We start from the raw sequence: 14246 nt of genomic DNA, 5'->3' as shown, positions 1-14246 counted from the left end.
TCAACAACAAAGTTCTCTAGAGTGGTCTCTTTCTTGTTTTCTGGTTACAATCGTTTGTAGTTTGATTTATAATACATACGAATTAAGCTGCACCGAAACGGATACGAGAACCGGAAATGGGAACATGAACATGGACGAAAACGGCATAGTCAAAAAAGTATAGATACGGTGACGGGCATAGGTACATCAACAAATATAGATGTATAAACTGTAAGTTAAATTTAAAAGATACAGAATGTGTTTAACGTTTAACAGTTTTTACTATGTTTTAGTAGTAGTTTTTCTGTTTAGTTAATATGCAATCAAGATCATTTTTATTATTATTATGAATTTAGCGAACTTTAGCCACCAAGTTCAATTGTTGGTTTGATATTTAACAATGGCTAGTAAATTAAAGAAATAATTGGAGATAATAATTAATACAGTTATTAAAAATAAAATAAATAAATATAGTTTAATAATCTTTTTTAATTAGACTTTTAGTGTGGAAGCTCTCTTGATCCAATGGTTTGACAAAGGATTCAATTGTTTTTACATCCGGAGTTCTCGGGTTTAAACCCCAGAAAAAATTAAATTATGCAGATTATGGTGAAACAGGTTACAAGAGATCTTCAGTTTGGTGCAAGGCATACCATCAAACATGAATCTCATAGGACGGTTTAGAGTGGTGCAGTCAGACGTGTATTTTCAAAGGGTGGTAGAATTGTCGGTTGTAGAATCGTCTTTGTAATATTTTCATCATTATAATAATGTAATTAAATCGATAATAATCGATTCAGACGTAAAAAAAAATTAGACCTTTAGCTATTTAAGTTTTATAAATCTATAATATTTAAATATTTAAATAATATTTGTTAAAATGAAGTATACAATAATATAATGTGCTAATTTCAAAGCTACCACACATCATCATCTTCTTCTTTTTCTTCTTTTTTTTTGCTAAAATAATCATCTTCTTCTTCTTAAAGCCATTTAAAAAAAAATCATCTTCTTCTTCGTTTAGAGGAAGTGATTGTGTTACGTTTATATATTTTGCAGCTACTGCATTATAGATCATTAGGGGTCACAACTTTGATGTCAAACTGTTTCGGAAACGTCTCATATCCAACCCCTACCATCCCCGTCAACTGACTGCCGTCTCCGTCTTGTTTGAAACGTCATCGGGACGTTTCCGACGTGTCCCCGTGCTGTCCCCGTTTCAAAAATGTCTCTGGTACGCGAGACGTCTCCAGTACACATACCCGTGCAACCTGCATAGTGCATACGATTCAGATAAGGACTCTTAACTAAACCAATTCCAACATTGTTATTTATTTCCAGGTAAATAAGAAAAATTGAAATCCCCCCAAAAAATGTTTTTATAGTGTCATAAAATAATGGTAAACGAAATATTTTCTGTCGACCCACAAAAAATTATGTAAGAAAAAAAATTTGGTGTTGGTATTTCGCTGTCCCTTTAGCATTGATCTTCTCTTCCTTTTATAGGCTCGACCCCGCTATTCTTGCAACTGCTCCCGCGACCTTCTCGACTTTGGCGATCTGCTTTTCTACTTTGTTGACGTCGCTATGGGCTTCTTAACTTCGGCCCAATCCGTTTTGTCCATAGAATCTTTGTCTCGGACTATGCATCCTCCTAATTATCTCCTATGGAACAGATTGATACTTCCTTGCGGGCTTCTTGTTTATAGCCCATAATCCGAAATAGGCCCAATCACTTAGGAGACCGAAATTGGATCTTACATTTGTCCCCCAGCCCAGTCGGTTTAATTTTAAGAAACCGAAAGGGCGAGTACTTTTTCTTTGGTCGCGAATCTCGGAGCGGAGTGACCACGCGCGCTCGTTTGATTTGACCTATCGGCCACTCTTCCCAGATCGTGCGGCTCTCATTGATCGCGAAGATTGTCTCGGGAACTGTCGTTTTTCCCTTTATTTATTTAATAGATTTTTTTGTAATGGACTCATCTTCTTCTTCTTCTGCTTCGACTTTCTTTCTTCTGCAAACTTCTCTCATTTGTTCATATTTCATGGCGTCTCTAAACAAACCGGATCCGCTTACCCCAACCAAATACGAATCCATCCTGGAGCTTCGGGGTGTTCCGTACGAGGCTACCATTGATTATCCAAATGGCGATACTCCGGAGAACGTGAGACCGGGATATTGCGGAGCCTGCATGTGCTTTTTTCGCCACGGCCTTATGTCATTTCCTATCCCTTCGTTCCTCCTCGAGATTCTAGCGGAGTTGAAGCTGGCTTTCACCCAGATTACTCCGACCTTCTGGCGTTACGTCTTGGCGACGTTCGTTCGGGCCAGAGAGGAAGGGTTAGAGTTTGGTTTGGCTGAGTTAAAGCAGCTTTACACTCTCAAGCGAAGTAGCGGCGTCACTGGAGCGTTTCTTCTTTCTCCGCGTGCAGGTCGCTCGATTATTAGCGACATCCCTGGGAAAGACTTTTATTGGACGGACACGTTTTTTGTCTTCAAGGTCGATCCAGTGACGGTTGGGGATTTTGACTTTTCTCGGATTCCGATGAAATGGAACGAGAACGTAGGTAAGTAATTTCCTATTACCTCTCTTTTTTTAAACTAGCACGATCATTTGTTAGGTTTTGATCTTGATTTTTCTTCAAGGTTGTTTGGATCCTCAAAGTCGACTCCAGAGCTGCGTGGTTTGATCTCGGCGCTCCGCTGAGGTAAATGCAGTTGGGACAGTTCTACTCCAGAAAGGATTCGAGCTGCTTATGCTTTGCCCCCCGGCGTGAATTGTGTTGTTCCCGTCGCGCTTGTGGAACCGGTTCGTCCTCGGAAAGAGCAGAAAGATAAAGGTGAGTTACTTCCTCGTATTTTTTCTTTTTTTCTTTTCGTTTGATGATTTTAATTTGTTGTTGTGGCTTTGACTTTCAGGGGTGAAAAGGAAAGACCCTCCTGCGGAGCTTTCAGATGCCAATTCTGACTCCACACCTTTGAAACGATATCACGAGACTCCGGACAGACGGGTGACTAGAGCAAGCTCTCAGATTCAGTCTCTGATTGTCCGGGCTATGCCGCTTTCAGTGGTTCGTCCAGATCGTGATGCTCAACCGGATTCTCGAGTATCGGGCGAGGTGGACATCAAGGAAGTCGCTCCCAAGGTTCAGCGACGTCGTCTGATCTTGGACGATGAGTCTTCTAAAGATTTTAACGTTCCAAGCTCGGAACCTCCGATGCAAGATCCCGGAGAAGGTACTTCTAAGCCGATCAACTTTCCTGCAGACTGTCGAAGGGGTTCTCCGCTGGCGTTCTCATACGACGTCGATGCTCCGATTTTGGAGAATCCTGAACGACTCGCTGCCATCTGGCGGAAGCTGCGAAGTTCTTCGTGCGTGCTTCCTCCCTTGGAGAAAATGCGAGGTCGTGATGTCTATGTTCAGATGGCGATTGCAAATGCCAAGGTAAATCGTGTGAAATTATTTAGATACTGAAATCATAGCCTTAATCTTCTTATCTTTTTAGGCTATGGAGGCTAGCAATGAGTACGCTGCTTTGATGGAGGAACGGTTGGCGAACTTCCCCTCTCGAGAGGAGGTCGAAGGTCATCTTACTTTGATCCAACAGTCGCGATCAAAGTTAAGTGCGTCGCAGGCGAGTGAGCAGGAGCGAATGAAGCAAGTCGTCGACTTGAAGGTGCTTTTGACGGCTACAGCGACGGAGAATGTTGCGCTTGAGGAGGAGAAAATCGCGCTTGAGAAGGAGAAGATCACACTAGAGGAGGAGAAAGTTGCGCTAGGGAAAGAGAAGGTCGCGATGGAGGCGGACCTTGAATCTTTGAAGGCGAAGTTCAGAAGAGAGGCTGAGCTGCGAGAAAGAGTGGCTCGGAGGGAGAGGCGAGCTGCTTGTCGGTTGGTAGCCAAGGGTTACGATGCTGCCCTCGATAAGGCTAGGGAGACTATCCAATGGAAGAAGGCGGAAAGCGCCGCGGAGATGCTCCTACAGGAAGTTTGTGCAAAGATCGAGGCTTTGGCCAAATACTTGGAGGGCGGGTTCGAGTATGGCCTCGTGGCAGTGTCGGACGACTCTCTTAGGGGTCTCGACCTTCCTCAAATTTCTGATGACTCTGTCAACCTAGGGGGTTGAATGACGCATGTTTGATTTGGCGTTTTATGTTTATTTAAAAGACTTTGTTTGCTTCGCTTTTGTTATTTATGTGTGTTTTTTGTTGAAGAACATTTATATATGCTTTCAACGGATTAATGGATAATACCTTTAATCTGGATTTCTGTATTTTTGTTTGAGCATGCGTTTAGTATCTTTCTTAGATATTTTTGAAGTAGAGACTGATCAGGAATCTACTTTGTTGGGGTTCACGTGGTGAACAATGTTTTGGTTAGAGAGTTGTTTGGTTGTTTGGGCTGCGCTCGATGTTGATCAAGCCGATTCGTAGTTCTGAAAAATGTTTTTGTTTTATGTTATGTCGTTGGTGGCCCCCAGTTCGATGTTGGATCGGAGATGGGACATCGAAGTTAATTATAATATCTTTTGAGGTTTTAAGCGTTCCATGGCCTCATTTCGGGGCGTCCTGTTTTGCATTTTTCCAATTCGTAGACACTGTTGCGAACTTTTTTTATTATTTTGTATGGGCCTTCCCATCTCGTTCCCAGTTTTCCTGCGCCTTTTTCTTTTGTTCCATCGAACACTTTGCGTAGCACTAGGTCGCCGACTGAGAAGCTGCGGCCTCTTACGTTTGAGTCGTAGTAACGTGCAACGGCTTACTGGTAGTTCTGGATATGCACCGCAGCTCGTTCTCGACGTTCTTCGATCATGTCCAGATGTTCGAGCAGCATTGCTTCGTTTATCTCGACGTTATCAGGACATATTCCTCGTCGTGTAGATTGGACCTCAATCTCGGGAGGTATCACTGCTTCGATTCCGTATGACAGGGAGAACGGTGTTTCGTGGGTTGCCGTGTGGGGTGTTGTTCGACATGCCCAAAGCACTCCGTTCAGCTCCTCGCTCCACTTGGATTTTTTAAGGTCGAGTCTCTTCTTTAAGTTGTTTACTATTGTTTTGTGTGTGGCTTCGGCGTGCCCATTGCACTTTGGGTATCGTTGGCTTGCGAACCTTAGCTTGATCTTCCATTTGTCGTAAAAATCTTTGATAACCTTCGAGATGAATTGAGGGCCGTTATCGGTGACTATTTCGTATGGGAGACCATGCCTATAGACAATATTCTTCCAAATGAAGCTCGTTACCGTGGTTCCAGTGATATTTTGGTAGGCCTCGGCTTCGGTCTATTTGGTAAAGAAATCAGTCATTACTAGCAAGAATCGAAGCTGTGCTGGTCCCGATGAAACGAAGGGTCCAACTATGTCTATAGACCACTTCATGAATGGGTATGGCGAGTATATGGTTGATAGTTTCTGTGTTGGTTGGTGCAACATTGGCACTTGCCGTTGGCATCTGTCACATCTTAGTGCGAAATGCCCCTTGGATTTACTACGAGTGACGATTGGAGCGACCAGCGGGAGGTCGTCCTTGTTATTGGGGGTTCCTTTTAGAGGGATGTCTATACTGGGTCGATCTATTCCTTCAATCGGAATTACCCTTCTTATAGTCGGACTCGACGTTGACGCCAGAGCGGCGAGGGCGTCTGCTGAGGTGTTTTCTCCCCTCGGAATTCTCGTAAGCTCGAACTCATCGAATTGATGTGTAATTCCTCTTAATACTGCTAGGTAGGCCTCCATCCTTTCGTTCTTAGCTTCGTATTCGCCGTGAAATTGACTCGTGACGAGCTGCGAGTCGCTGAAGGCGATTATTTTTCGGGCTCCAATGCTTTGGGCAAGTCGCAGTCCGGCGATTAAGGATTCATATTTGGCTTTGTTGTTTGACGCGTTGAAGCCTAAACAAAATGATTGTTCGATCATTTCTCCTGTTGGAGATTCGAGTTGTATTCCTACGCCCGACCCTTGCCTCGATGATGCTCCATCGACGTGGAGTTTCCACTTCCGGGTTTTGTCATTGGTGTTAGTTTCACTAGGGACGAGCTCGATGATGAAATCAGCTAACACATGTGCTTTCGAACTTGTTCGAGGTTTGTATTCTATATCATATTCTCCGAGCTCGATCGCCCATTTTGGTAATCTCCCGGATTGGCTTGGGCTATGTAAGACTGTGCGTAATGGCTGCGACGTCATTACCATGATCGTATGGGATTGGAAATATGGCCTTAGTTTCCGCGGCATTTACCACTGCTAGGGCCAATTTTTCCATCACAGGATATCTTGTCTCACAATCGAACAGGGATCTGCTAACATAGTAGATTGGCTTTTGCTCGTTGTTTTCTTCGCGAACTAAGACCACACTTACTGCGTGTTCGGAAGTCGCGACGTATAGGTACAGAAGTTCGCCATGAATTGGTTTAGATAGGATAAGAGGTTCACTTATGTACGCTTTAAGCTCGCTGAGAGCGGCGTCGCAGTCGGCGTTCCATTCGAACTTTTTGTTTCCTTTAAGGAGTTTGTAGAATGGGAGGCATCGATCTGTCGATCTTGATATAAAGCGGTTTAATGCGGCGATCTTTCCCGTGAGCCTTTGCACATCTTTAACTGATTTCGGAGGTAGCATTTCGATAAGCGCCGAGATTTGTTTGGGATTGGCTTCGATCCCTCTTTTAGTTACGAGGTATCCCAGAAATTCCCCAAATGCCACTCTGAAAGTACACTTAGTCGGGTTTAGCTTCATCCTGAACTTATTGAGGATGTTGAAGCACTCTTGGAGTTGGAGAACGTGGTCGCCGGCTACTGAGGATTTTATCATCATGTCGTCTATGTAGACCTCCATAGTTTTTCCCAGTTGGTTGGAGAACATTTTATTTACCAACCTCTGGTAGGTCGCTCTGGCATTCTTCAGTCCGAAAGGCATCACTTTATAACAATACATTCCTCTCTCGGTGATGAAGCTAATTTTTTCTTGATCCTCAGGATTCATGAGGATCTGATTGTATCCTGAGAATGCATCCATGAAGGAGAGCAGCTCGTGTCCTGTCGTAGCTTTGACCAATCGGTCTATATGGGGTAATGGAAAGGTGTCTTTCGGGAAGGCTTTATTTAGGTCTGTGAAATCGATGCAGACTCTCCATTTTCCATTCTTTTTCTTTACAACGACTGGGTCTGCAAGCCAGTCCGAGTATTGTACTTCACGGATCGAACCTATTTTCAGCAGTTTATCAACTTCGTCATTGACCGCCTTGGCTCTTTCTAGGCCGAGTTTTCTTCGTTTTTGCTTGATCGGCTTAAACGTGGGATCAACATTTAGGTCGTGTGATGCGACGTTGATGTCGATGACAGGCATGTCAGCAGCAGACCATGCAAACGTGTTGATGTTATTTCTTAGAAAGATCTCTAGATCGTCCCTGATCTTTGGGTTGAGATCGCGTCCAATGCTAACACACATCTCTGGAGATTGCGGGTCTAGGGAAATAGTGCACGCGAGGTCCTTCTCAGGATCTTTCGTCGAGGGAACTCGCACTGTTGGTTGGTTTGCCCCCTTTGGAAACATTTTGCTGTACTCCGCCATGTAACAAGATCGAGACTGTTTTTGATTCCCATAAATGGTCTTTTCTCCGGCAGGGGAAATAAAATTTACGCATTGATGATAAATCGAAGGGACCGCCCTCATCTGATGGAGCCAAGGTCGCCCTAAGACGGCGTCGAATGGAGAGAGGTCGTGCATTACAGAGTAATCCGTTTCTTTCTCGGAATCGTGCGTCCTGACAGTGATCGCCACGTTTCCTAGTAAGGGTACTCTGCTTCCACCTTCAAAGCTGTAGAGGGGGGAGCATATTTATTGATTGCCAAATCAGGTCGGCTGATTTTCTCAAAGGTGTCATGCGATAGCAGATTGGCTACGCATCCGGAATCGATGAGAACCTTCGAAAAGGAGACCCTGCGAGGTCAATCGTGATGATTAAAGCATCGTCGTGGGGCATATCAAGCTCGACATTCTCATAAAGAGAGAAGGTTATCGTGTTTTCGTTCGGGATTGCCTTTCCGAGTCGATGATCGTCCCTTGAGTCGTGAGATGGAGCATTGCGAGCGGGATCTTTGGAGACTGCAAGCTGTCTCGATCTCGGGTCATCGGATCTTCGTCGGCGTAGGGTGGGATCCATGATTGTGCTTAGAAATCCTAGATCGAGTTCTTAGCAAGGATGTTTTTCGTTTATCTCCCCCACAGTCGGCGTCAAAATGTAGAACCTAAAATCTACACTCAAGTATTTTGTAGTGTTTGTAAGTAAACTAGGGAAGCGACAAAAGATGTAGGCAACGATATCCTTAGAACACAACGATGTAATCGGAATTTGGTAGACAAAAATTGACTTTTATTGATTAAGAGGTCGAGTACAAAGAATAGCTAAGAGATCGACTATAACAAGGAGGTCGATCAAGAATGAGATCTAAACGAAGTAAGAAAGATGTAAATGCGTGGTGTGCTCTCTCTCTAGGGTTTTCTTTGTCCCTTTAGGATTGATCTTCTCTTCCTTTTATAGGCTCGACCCCGCTATTCTTGCAACTGCTTCCGCGACCTTCTCGACTTCGGCGACCTACTTTTCTACTTTGTTGACGTCGCTGTGGGCTTCCTAACTTCGGCCCAATCCGTTTCGTCCATAGAATCTTTGTCTCGAACTATGCATCCTCCTAATTATCTCCTATGGAACAGATTGATACTTCCTCGCGGGCTTCTTGTTTATAGCCCATAATCCGAAATAGGCCCAATCACTTAGGAGACCGAAATTGGGTCTAACAGATGTGACATTATTTATTTTTCTTTTGTTTGAATGTGAAAAAGTATCAAAAGAATGGGTTATTTTCAGAAGAAGATAAGGAAATAAAAATCTGAAAATAATAATTCAAGACATCACTTGGAACTGTTATTTCTACCAGCAACGCTCCGAAAGATAGCAACGAATTGAGCAGTATGGGACAAACAGTACAACTGCAGTGCAGTTCTAACAGTACTAAAAACATATAAATATGTGATATATAGAAAATTTTGTTACTATTAATTGCGGTACTATGCGAATCGTAACATTCAGAGCCTAAAAGCTTTAACATCTCTAATAGTCTTTTATTCCCATTATTTTTAAGAGGTTTTTCATTTTAGGGTCTGACTGGTGTAACCGCAGCGGTTGCGGTTGCGGTTGCAGAAGTTTGCGGGTGCAGGTAGTTGCGGTTTTAAGCGTTTTCTAGAGATTTGTACGACTGGTACAGCTGTTAGAAATTGTTGCCTTTGCGGGATTCTTATGACTGATAAACTATCAAACGCAACATCTGTTAAATAATAATTTAACAATATTTACATTTTAGGTAATTATAAAAATATTAAAAATCATAATAATATGATAAATATAAAATTTATATTTATAAAATCATATTATTCAATTTTAAAAATTTATAGAAAATATTTTAGTTTTGAAGTTTTATTATATAAATTGAAATATAATATGAATACATTTTACAATTTCTATTATTTCAATTGAAAATTTTTATTGGATATTTTTAGTATTATTTTATTTATTTTGTTTTTAAAGAAAAAAAATTATCCTCCCGCAACCGCCCACAACCGCAAACGCTAGCTGGAACCAGCTTTTGATTTTAAGAGGTTCGGAGCGGTTTGAAGCGATTTGTAGCGTTTTCTGTGATTGTTTCGAAACGCCAACAACCGCTATGAACCGTAAAAGCTGCGTTTGCGGGTGGTAGCGGAAAAACCAGTCAGCCCCTTAATAACTCCTTACCCCTTAAATTTTAAGGAGATAAAGTATTCTTCCAAATTTTGAGAGTTCCTTTTCTTCCAAGTAATAGAGAAGATTCCAATCTATTAGAATATCCATGACATGAAAGTCCACTAGAATTAGAGCATTGCCGATTTGCACTTCAAGGTTTCTGATGATTCCTTCTTAATTAACCTTAGAGTAATTAACAAAAATAAATGAATCCTCAAAATGATCTATCTTTAGACTTAGTTAGTCTGCCATCACCTTAGGTATGATACTAACTGAAGAATCTGTATCACAGAGTACACATGGATAGTTAATACCTCCAACAATGCATGGAACTACATCTCATTACTTTCACTAAAAAAATATCCAGTCTGTGGATGTAGTAAGCCTCATTGAATGACTTATCCTAAGAGATCCTTAGTACACTCTTTGTAAAGCTATCCATCTCTTTCTCATTAGCCTCTCTCCTTAGATGCTTGGGAACCCTGTTATTTTTTCTCCTCTAAATTTTTCCTTCAGTAGCCTGGTCAATTATCATAGGATTTGCTGCATATTCAGATGCTGTTTTTGTTCTGTGTTGATATCTCAGAGGGTTTGGATGGGTACCGAGTTGCATTCAGTCTGGCTACATTGATGCTTGGTAACCGCACTTGATATGTCATAGGAGGGTGTCGATCGTTGATGAACATCTGATGTAGATCGTTGCTCGCCAGTTGGTGGCGGTCGGCGCTTTCCTGCTCGTGTCGATTGATTATCTTTGTTTTAACACGGTATGGCACATGGGGGAAGGGGTGTCGAGCGGAAAACTTGTCTTGTCGCTCGATCCTCACGGTCTCACATGACCCAACTGATTCTTCAGGTTGTGCGATCAGTGGTTAGTTTCTGGTGTCAACTAACCACCAATGTGAACTGTCGAATAACATGGAGCTTTGACTTGAAAGTCTCCTTATTGAAGCTTCTCATACTTCACCACTTGCCAGAAATCATCATCTACGATGGAACTCATGTGGTGCTTCAGTGCATCTTGTCCTTTGCCTTAGATCAGTGCTTCATGCCTCTTAACAAATTCATATGCCTGAACCAACTTCTTTAATTACATGTATTCTTAGAGCTTCAAAACTTGGTTCATGTTGGTGTAGACAACATCTATCTTCCTATTGAAATCCATTGTCAACTAATAATGACCCTCGATAATCTGATCAAGCATTCCTTTTATCTTGTTCACTTGAGTTGATGGTGCTGGATTCTTGTAAGAAGAACTCTCATAAGTTATGTTGTTGATGTTGTTTTTGTTGTAGGATTCTGATATTATGAACTCTGGTTGTAATTTCTCCTGACCATATATTGCCATAGAATTTCATCTTTCCACTTTGATTCCCAGATCTCTGATTCTGGAAATCAGTACTACTCACAAAGTTCACATCATCCTCTTCTTCTTCTTTTTTTGTCGCCATTGAGGACTACATTTTCCACCTGAAAAACTGACTTGCTTCATGAGAAGTTTATGAACACTGTCCATCTTGGCCTTAACTTCACCCTTCTACTCTTTTCTTAAATTATCAGCTGATTTCTTCCTCTTGAAGTTAGTGTTCTTGGTGTTATTGATAGATGCCAAGTTTTCAATAAGTCTTATCGTCTCTTTTGGATTCCTAGTGTTGAAGTGTCCTTCACTAGCAATGTCTGGATCCATCTGTTAAGCCAAAAAATGATTGTGAAGAAGGTACTTAGCAATTGTACCTCATTGATATACATGGTGTGGATAGTCCCTCTGGTATGACTTTATTCTGATCCAGGAGATTCAGAAATATTTTGTCGGCTCCTGTGTGAATATAGCAATTGTACTCCTCAAGTCTTTAGCACGTGCATCATCGAAAAATTACGCAGGAAGGCGTTTTTGATGTCAATCCAAGATGTAAGAGATCCTGATGGTAACTACTTAAGCCAGTGTAAAACATCTCCAGCAAGTTAGTACTTGAAGAGCTTGCAAAGAAGATAGTCTAAAACTCAGAGACTCCATTGGCTCTGATAGCAAAAACTATATCCTCAAACCGCTCCATTGGATACTCATGTGGGTGACCATGATTAGTTGTATGTACCACTAGTGTAAAGTATGACGGCTTCAGATAAAAATTGTTCCTCTGGAAAGCTGGAGATGAATTGCAGATCTGTGGGCATAGTATTGATCTGGACAGTTTGTAGTCAGTTAAAGTTCTGGGCCGAGCAGCCTTGACATTCTCATCAGCTAAGCCCGAGCATTGGCTGCAACATTCTCATCATTAGCAGCCTGTTGGACAGTTTCTTCGGGATCAGGGATTAATGCCCCCCTCATCTATCCTCTGACCTATTCCATCACGCAGAAGACCCTCGTGGTCATGCAGGTCTCCATTCTCATCATGTATAGTACAAGAGTCATAACCATGACTGCTCGCGGGTTATGTCCATCGATTCCAGTTGAGAAGAATCAATCGGTGCTCGTTACAAGTGTCGATCGACAAGAAGAGTTGATGTCGATCGGCAAGAAGATTTGATGTCAATCGATGATGTGTCTCTTTTTGCGGATTGAACATTCCAAACGTGCAGGATCTGAGAATAAAAGTTGTTTCTCCTTGTTGTTTCCGGCACTTCTGAACATGCACCAGAAAAAAAAAATTTATAAGTAATCTAAAAATAAAAATAACCTAGACAAAACCTATTAATTAAGTCTAATGGCGATCCAATGCTCTCCGGCAATAGCGCCAAATTTCATATCACTCAAATTACCCTATGAGCAACTTTACTCTCTTAAATAAGAGGTTCAATTATAATGCTTAGGGATCAAATTCAGAGAGAGAATGAGCACACAATAGACTCAACAATTATCAAAATTAAGCTAGACAAATATTAGTATAAAGTAGCAAATAAAGTAAAGTAGATTGATTGATTGTTTGTGAGGATATAAGATTAAATATAGATTTAGGGTTTCCGAAAATCAATGATTATAAAATTATAGATGCTAAAGATGTGTGAATAACCATCCTATAACTCGAATTCTACTGCAAAGATATCTGGTTTTCGCTGCGAGTCTAATCAAATGACTAAGTCCTATGCTCCAGCTATCGCACGTGAACAAAGATCGAGTGTCGATCGATAGTACTAACTAGGTATCAATTGATACTTCCTTAGGCAAGCGTTATTGTCCTAATCGATATGTTCACTAGATTCCTAGACTAGGTCTCGCATGTATCTAACAATCTGGCTCAAAAAAAAAAATTCATGCAATGAACCTACAATTCTTAGTTGTAAATAATCATAAGTTCAGGGTTCTAGTTAGCTATTCTATAACATAAGCAATAAGAACAGTTCTGATGAAGGAAACCTAATAATTCAACCTAGCAGTTCTATGGTTTACTAATCCATCAAAACCCTAATTAACCTTATATCTAATAAAGAGAAACTACTCATACATAGTAACCTTAAAGTTCCTATACAAATCTATGAAAGAGTATTGGATCTTATCTCCAATATGCTTTAAACCCTTAAAATTGTATGATGTGCGTAACAGTGGTGGTAAAGAATGTATATTGCCCAAACAATGGCAAACACTAAAAATATTAGGTAAAAAATCGGTCAGGAGTATTCTTGTAAATATGTGGATCTTTTGGGCTTCAAGTTAGTCAAGAACAAGTTGGCCTGTCTACTTACGTCGGTGTTAAGCGACAGTGTCGATCGCACTCCTTCTAAGTATCAAATCTGGCTAGTTTCTTGAGCAGCTACGATTTTTTCATCCAAAACGTTCAAGTCTGTTATGAAAGATGAGATATGGGAGACACTCACTCATAAGACTTCTAGGAAGTCTTCTAGTGCATTATATGTTAGAGGGAAGTTTTCCAAAATCTGATTCAGATCTGAAAACATGAATATCCAAAAGTATTCAAATGGTTTGAAAACAGACCAAAAAGTCAAAATAATGTAAAAGGTTTAAGCAACAAAAAAGTACTTCAAAAGGTAACATATCTAAGCAACAAGAGGTTACCAAATGAAGTATAATGACTTATAGATCTACCTTTTGGCCATCTACTTAGTCTAGAAATCGGATACTAAGTATTATACACTGATCTGTCGTTGGTATATAATGCGAACAAGATTTCTTATATATTCTACATTTGCTATAATTCGTTCGATTTAATTCTAGCAAGATGTCGTTAGTTTATCTGAAGCTTGATAACAAATTATAAAAATAACTCTATGGTTGACCTTATCTTGTTTGTGTGTTATAACTTGTTATAAATATTACCTAATATTTCGTGTAGGGAATAATATGTTTTCCACCCACTATGCAGTGTAGTAGTCAATGTATAATACATATTAATAGTCAAATCACAAAAATAAAAAAAATTCTATATTTCAGTTTATTATCTTTCCTAATTCAACACAAATTCTACCCTAAATCTCGCACCGTATATTATTTCCCAAGTAAAAAATCATCAAAATTACTCTTCCCTCCACTTGAACCTGGGTTAT

The 14246-nt window shown here is 40.8% G+C and overlaps 1 protein-coding gene across 1 annotated transcript; it reads left to right on the top strand.

Annotated features, from left to right (window-relative positions):
- The first annotated feature begins 2024 nt into the window (after nucleotides 1-2024).
- Nucleotides 2025-4108, top strand: LOC108824867 (meiosis-specific protein ASY2-like). The gene is made up of 5 exons (XM_018598240.1): nucleotides 2025-2547; nucleotides 2602-2626; nucleotides 2699-2820; nucleotides 2900-3426; nucleotides 3488-4108. The coding sequence occupies exons 1-5, from the start codon at nucleotides 2025-2027 to the stop codon at nucleotides 4106-4108; spliced, it is 1818 nt and encodes a 605-aa protein (XP_018453742.1).
- Nucleotides 4109-14246: the final 10138 nt, after the last annotated feature.

Source organism: Raphanus sativus, chromosome 9 (genome assembly GCF_000801105.2).
Source record: "Raphanus sativus cultivar WK10039 chromosome 9, ASM80110v3, whole genome shotgun sequence".
NCBI classification, from domain to species: Eukaryota; Viridiplantae; Streptophyta; class Magnoliopsida; order Brassicales; family Brassicaceae; genus Raphanus; species Raphanus sativus.
The sequence above is the reverse complement of the archived record's forward strand: the minus strand, read 5'-3'. Positions and strand labels throughout refer to the sequence as shown.

What these genes read in the sequence shown, in the direction of transcription:
- LOC108824867 (XM_018598240.1), top strand. Translation starts at nt 2,025, where the DNA reads ATGGCGTCTCTAAACAAACCGGATCCGCTTACCCCAACCAAATACGAA. An exon ending in GAAATGGAACGAGAACGTAG is followed by an intron (nt 2,548 to 2,601) that starts GTAAGTAATTTC and finishes ATCATTTGTTAG; the next exon opens with GTTTTGATCTTGATTTTTCT. An exon ending in GAAAGAGCAGAAAGATAAAG is followed by an intron (nt 2,821 to 2,899) that starts GTGAGTTACTTC and finishes TTTGACTTTCAG; the next exon opens with GGGTGAAAAGGAAAGACCCT.